General features: G+C 54.3%; 1 protein-coding gene across 15 annotated transcripts in view; it reads right to left on the bottom strand.

The window, feature by feature from the left end:
- The window catches only part of DBF4B (DBF4B-CDC7 kinase regulatory subunit), a 61759-nt gene continuing 55759 nt past the window's right edge, over window positions 1-6000 (bottom strand). For 12 of the 15 annotated variants that reach the window (XM_063656745.1, XM_063656747.1, XM_063656748.1 and 9 more), the window contains 3 exons: window positions 3363-3471; window positions 3039-3163; window positions 1-2209 (listed from right to left, as the gene is read on the bottom strand). In XM_063656745.1, coding sequence (XP_063512815.1) covers window positions 1231-2209; window positions 3039-3163; window positions 3363-3471 — 1213 coding nt within the window. In that variant the 3' untranslated portion in view covers window positions 1-1230. Of the gene's footprint in view, window positions 2210-3038; window positions 3204-3362; window positions 3472-6000 lie in introns of all 15 variants that reach the window. The other 3 variants (XM_063656757.1, XM_063656759.1, XM_063656762.1) reach the window with 2 other exon arrangements.

The raw sequence follows: 6000 nt of genomic DNA, 5'->3' as shown, positions 1-6000 counted from the left end.
TTTGCTATTTGTTATTAACAAATTTATTTACATTTCCTGAACCAAAATTAATTGTAAAATTTAACAGGAAGGGGGTAACATGACCTCTAAGGTGGGCTGTACACATAGTTGCTCTATTTCCAACTAATAACTTGAGTCCTCACCCATAGCTGGCCCCCCCCCCTTCTTCCTTTGAAAGGAGACACAGAATAGCACCAGGCTTCCAGGAGCTTCAACATTTAAAGAGACAACTCTTTAAATGCACGGACACAGAGAAGGGTGAGAAGAACCACGGTACAAATTGTAATGAAAGAAAAAGTGGCCAGAGAATCGATAGCAAACCCATTTCTGTCTCCAGATTAATGGCTTGGCTGCCAGAAATGGGGGGAGGTCCTTGGGGAAGGAGAGGAGGGAGCGAGGGAGGAGGGTGATGTGGAAGTTGGCAGGTGACACACTGGCCCCGGAACAGCCGAACTTCGGGCAGGCAGCTCAAGCTGAGGAGGCAGAGAAGGGCCGAGAGGGGTCCCAGAGGGGGTTCTGGCCACATCCTGGGCTCAGGGGAAAGGTCAGTGCGGGGCCCCAGCTAAGTGCCTGGGGGAGGGAGCTCTGTGAGTGGTGCAGCCCAAGCCCCTCCTCTGCTTCATATGTTCCTGAGGATCTGCGTGCGGGAGCGTGGGGGGCTGGGGGAGGGGACAAACACAGGCATGTCGGAAAGCAGGAGCGGCCACATGCTCGTGGGAAAGGAGGCCGGGGTTGGGGGTGGAGCACATCAACAGCTAACCCGCGGCTCTGCAGAGAGGCAAGGGCCTGTGGAGGGCCAGGAAGCCGGGCCAGGACTCCTGCTGCCCCAGCTCCTTTGTGGTCCCTCCCCATGCCAACTTCGCCTCTGCCTCCTGGCGTGGGCGGCCAGCCTCAGCTGGGCAAGCCCACTGTAGACTCTGCCTGGTCAGGAACATGGCAGGAGGCGGGGGTAGGAGAGCCCCCAGCCCAGATTCTCTCCCAAAGACCTGGCCAGTGGGAGGGCTGGCTCTGTTGCCTCCATGGAGCTGAGCGTGACAGCTGCTAGCTGGACTTCAAAGGCCAGGCCCAGGCCTCCTTCTGGCTCTTTTGGGGAAGTCCTGGGGTTCTGCCCCTCCTGCGTCCTGGTCAGCCCTGGCCGGGTGTGCAGCACCCAGCAGAGGAATAAGTTGTATCTGTGGCCCTTCAATCTGGAGCTGCCTGGCCCTGTGAACAGCCAAGCACCTTGGGGACTCATAGGAGCAGCTCTCTGCCAGCATGGGGCTGGGGCTGGGGCTGGGGCTGGGGTTGGGACCAGGGCTGGGAGACAGGGAGACAGGGCACCTGGAGAGGCTGGGGGGCCCAGAGGCATCGGGAACAGCTGGCTCCCGCACTGGCTGGCAGGGGCTGCAGGAGGGAGGTAGACCTGCTCTCTACAGGTGCTCCTGAGGGCTGCACACTGGTAGCTGAGTACAGGGGAGCTGATGGCTGGCCTGGAGCTGTGGGGCAGCTGGGGAGCTGGCCAGCCTCCTGGGATACAGGGCCAGTGGCTGTACACTCAGAATCCTCAGGCCCTGGGGGCCACCCTTCCCCCAGCCAGGGGGGCTGTGTGGCCCAGAACTCTGCTGGTCTGTCTGTGGGCTGCCAGGCGAAGGGGTCTGGGAGAGAGAGGCAGGTCTGTGAGTGGCACAAGGGCTGGAGGGAGGCAAGGAGTCTGGACTCATGGCCTGGAAGGGGAAGAGAGGGAAGATGCTTGCCACTAGTTGTCCTGGTGCCGCAGGGGTTGGGGGCTATTGGGACAAAAAATGAAGCCTGTGGCCAGGAGGCCCCCACTCTCTTCTCAGCACTGCCACTGGGGAACTGAACCTTCCGCTTGTGGCCAACAAGTGCCAGGTCTGGGCCAGAGGAGAGTTCCATAAAACCAGAGCTAGGCAGGAGGCATTGGCAAGCAGGGCTCCTGGACACTAGTGTCCCTGGGGGGTCCACAAACACATCAACTGACCCCCCCAGGTCCTGGCAGCTTGCTATAGGTCCAGGTACCTCACCAGTCCCTGCAAGTTCAGCTGGTGCCTGCGTGCTGTCCACTGTCCCATCCTGCTCTGGGATACCTGATGCCTGGCAGCTGTCTTCTTTCCTCATCCTGGGAGATGCTGCCCTGGGATGGGAGGGCTGATGGGGGTGCAGAGTCTCAGGACAGAGAGGGTCACAATCAGAAGCTGGGGAACCTGACCACCTGTTGGGACAGAAACACCCAGTGAGCTGCAGGTTGCAACTTCACAGCAGGCCTGGGCCAGGGCTGAGGGCACAGGGAGAGCTGCCACAGTTGGCGGTTCATGTGCCGAGAGAGCTGCCTTCTCTGAGGCCTTGGTTGAAAGTCCTCCCGTTTGGGTCTGAACCTGCTGCAGCAGCCAGCACTGTGTGCACTTCTCTTGGCTCTGCGGCCTGTGGTTGGGGCCGGCCAGAGGAATAGGTTAGAGGCTATTCCATTTCATGACTTCACAGAGGAGGCTGTGCCCTTTGGCAGCTGAAGAAAGCAGCGCAGTGCCTGGCTGTGCAAGTTGAGCTTGAGGTAGAGATTTGGGGTGAGAGGTGAAGCCACAGCCCCAGGTGGGAGAGGGTCTGCCTTGCTGGCAGCAAGGGGAAGCGGGGCTCAGAGGGCCCTGGAATTCCCACCAAACCCCATGCAGTCCTTCTTTCTGGGGGTGACTTCTACAGAGGGAGAAAGACTTTGCTTTTCACCTACCTAGGAGAGGCCCAAGCACTACCCCCCTGCTCCCTGGCCAGAACTGCTTATCATCCACATCAAAGTCCGTGGAGTAGGAAGGGAGCCACAGTCTAGTCTGGGTCTAGTCTTCATCAACTGAAGCCACAAATGGAGGTCTTTTTATTTTTTTTGGCCACTCCCAAAACAAACAGGACTGAGGATGAGGGGAAAGGAAGGTGAGAAAAAAGGAAAACATCACAGTCTGGTCCCAGCAGCCACAAATCTGAGGGTCTCTTCCCACCCAGAGGGCAACAGAGGAGAGTGTGGACGCAGTTGTGCCTGCCAGCGTGCCACTCACCTGGGGCGGCCAGCCTGGAAAGGGATGTCTGCAAAGCTGTGGCTGAGCTGGGCAATGATCCTGTCCACTTCTGCATATAGATGGGCTTCCAGGGCAAAGCTCCGGTGCTGGGCACTCTGAAGATGCTGCCGACCGGGGAGAGGAGCACAGGGCATTAGATGAGGCCTGGGGGGAGGGGGACACGGAAGCTGACCTCCCAGCCCATGCTCTGGCCCTGGAGGACAGCCATAGCAGCGTAGAGATTGCATAGGAAGGACTCATCCCCAGTGAGCAGGCTCCCTCAGGGCACTCTGGGAGCAGCTGCTTAGTGGGGAAGGGGCTCACCACATGGAGCTCCTCGAAGGCCTCTTGACAGCACTCACAGTAGCCTTTCTTCCTCCTGGGCATGGTGCGGGCAGCTGATCGCGGGCTTGGCTCTCCATCCTTGGATTCTCTGGGGAGGGTACATAGTGCGGCAAAGTGGTTACTGCTGGGGCCCTTGGGGGAGGAGCCACTACTTAGGGCCTGGAGCCTAGGTCAGAGAGGGGAAGGACCAAGATGGCCAAGGGTCTGGGCAGTCACCGGCAGGCAGGCCTTCCCTGAGCTTGGTACCAATTATCTAAGAATGGCAAGAGGGGAACAAGGAAGAAGATGTCTGGAGATGTCCCTGTGGGCAGCCTGTCTTATCTCTGTCCTTCTCTCTCTCTTTTTCTTTTTGAGATAGAGTCTAGCTTAGTCACCCAGGCTGGAGTGCAGTGGTGCGATCTCGGCTCACTGCAACCTTCACCTCCTGGGGTCAAGCCATTCTCCTGCCTCAGCCTCCCGAGTAGCTGGGATTACAGGCGCCCGCCACCATGCTCAGCTCATTTTTGTATTTTCAGTAGAGACGGGGTTTCACCATGTTGGCCAGGCTGGTCTCAAACTCCTGACCTCAGGTGATCCACCGTGCCAGCCATCTCCATCCTTCTCTTAAACCACAGGTGAGGATGGGATGGTGATGGCAGCAGCAAGAATCCCTTGTAGGAATTCCAACTCTGTGCTCAAACCTACACCCACATTCATGAGACCTGAAAGATAAAAGGGAAAATGTCTCAACTACACTGAAGGGACTACTCTACTTTTCCACCCTGAATGTCTCCCCAGCTTGGTTCAGTCTGTCCCTTCTCTCATGCTGCCTTGGATCTCTCACAGCTGTCCTCACTGTCCGCTAGGACTTTCAAACCTTCCTCAAACCTGACTTCTTTTTTTTTTTTGAGATGGAGTCCCGCTCTGTCACCCAGGCTGGAGTGCAGTAGCACGATTTCGGCTCACTGCAACCTCCACCTCCTGGATTCAAGTGATTCTCTTGTCTCGGCCTCCCAAATAGCTGGGATTACAGGAACACACCACCACGCCTGGCTAATTTTTTTTTTTTTTTTTTTTTTTTTGTATTTTTAGTAGAGACAGGGTTTCACCATGTTGGCCAGGCTGGTCTCAAACTCCTGACACCAGGTGATCCGCCCACCTCAGCCTCCCAAAATGCTGGGATTACAGGACTGAGTCACCACATCCGGCCAAGCCTGACTTCTTATCTGAATATCAGCCCCATATTTCTTTTTTTTTTTTTTTGAGATGGAGTCTCGCTCTGTCGCCCAGGCTGCAGCAAAGTGGCGCAATCTCGGCTCACTGCAAGCTCCGCCTCCCGGGTTCACACCATTCTCCTGCCTCAGCCTCCCGAGTAGCTGGGACTACAGGCGCCCGCCACCACGCCCGGCTAATTTTTTTGTATTTTTAGTAGAGGCGGGGTTTCACTGTGTTAGCCAGGATGGTCTCGATCTCCTGACCTCATGATCCGCCTGCCTCTGCCTCCCAAAGTGCTGGGATTACAGGCGTGAGCCACCGCGCCTGGCCTATCAGCCCCATATTTCTAACAACCAAAGGGCATTTCTGACTGGCTATCCAGCAAACTTGACAAGTCCAAAACACTCTTTTTAAAGACTTCCTAAGTATGACACAAAACCCAGAAGATATACAGAAAAACTCATAAATTCAACTATATACAACTTTAAAATATGTATGCATGGCAAAGAATCATTAGCAAATGATATGGTTAGGCTTTGTGTCCCCACCCAAATCTCATATTGAATTGTAATCCCTATAATCCCCAAGTGTCAATGGAGAGACCAGGTGGAGGTAACTGAATCATGGGGGTGGTTTCCCCCTTGCTGTTCTCGTGACAGTTCTCATGAGATGTGATGGTTTTTAAGGGGCTCTTCCCCCTTCACTCAGCACTTCTCCTTCCTACCACCTTGTGCAGAAGGTGCCTTGCTTCCCCTTTGCCTTCCATCATGATTGTAAGTTTCCTGAGGCCTCCCCAGCCATGCTGAACTGTGAGTCTATTAAACCTCTTTCCTTTACAAATTACCCAGTCTCAGACAGGTCTGTATAGCAGTATGAAAATGGACTAATACAGCAAAGTTAAAAGACAAACCACAAACTTGGGGTTTTGTTGTCGTTTAAAAGTATTTACAACTTCTCTGCTCAGGGGGGCTTAGGAAAAAATATACATATATTGATTTATTCACAACTGCCAGGTCCGGTGGCTCACACTTATAATCCCTGCACTTTGGGAGGTCAAGGTGGGAGGATCACTTGGGCCCAGGAGTTTGAGACCAGCCTGGGCAACATGGTGAAACCCCACCTCTACAAAAAATATAAAAATTAGCCAGGTGTGGTGGTGCGCACCTGTACTCCCAGTTACTTGGGAGGCTGAGATGGGAGGATTGCCTGAGCCTGGGAGGTGGAAGTTGCAGTGAGCAGAGAAAAGAAAATATTTACAACTAATAACAAAGAGCTCATTTTTCTAATATGAGAAGGGCTCCTTACAAATCATTAAAGTGATCAATAACCAAATAAAAAATGGGCAAAGTATATAAAGAAGGTTCACATAAAAAGAGATTCAAACAATCAAACATATGCAAACATACTTAGCCTCATTCATAGT

Source organism: Pongo pygmaeus, chromosome 19 (genome assembly GCF_028885625.2).
Source record: "Pongo pygmaeus isolate AG05252 chromosome 19, NHGRI_mPonPyg2-v2.0_pri, whole genome shotgun sequence".
NCBI classification, from domain to species: Eukaryota; Metazoa; Chordata; class Mammalia; order Primates; family Hominidae; genus Pongo; species Pongo pygmaeus.
Note: the sequence above shows the minus strand (reverse complement) of the source record. Positions and strands in the feature narration are given on the sequence as shown.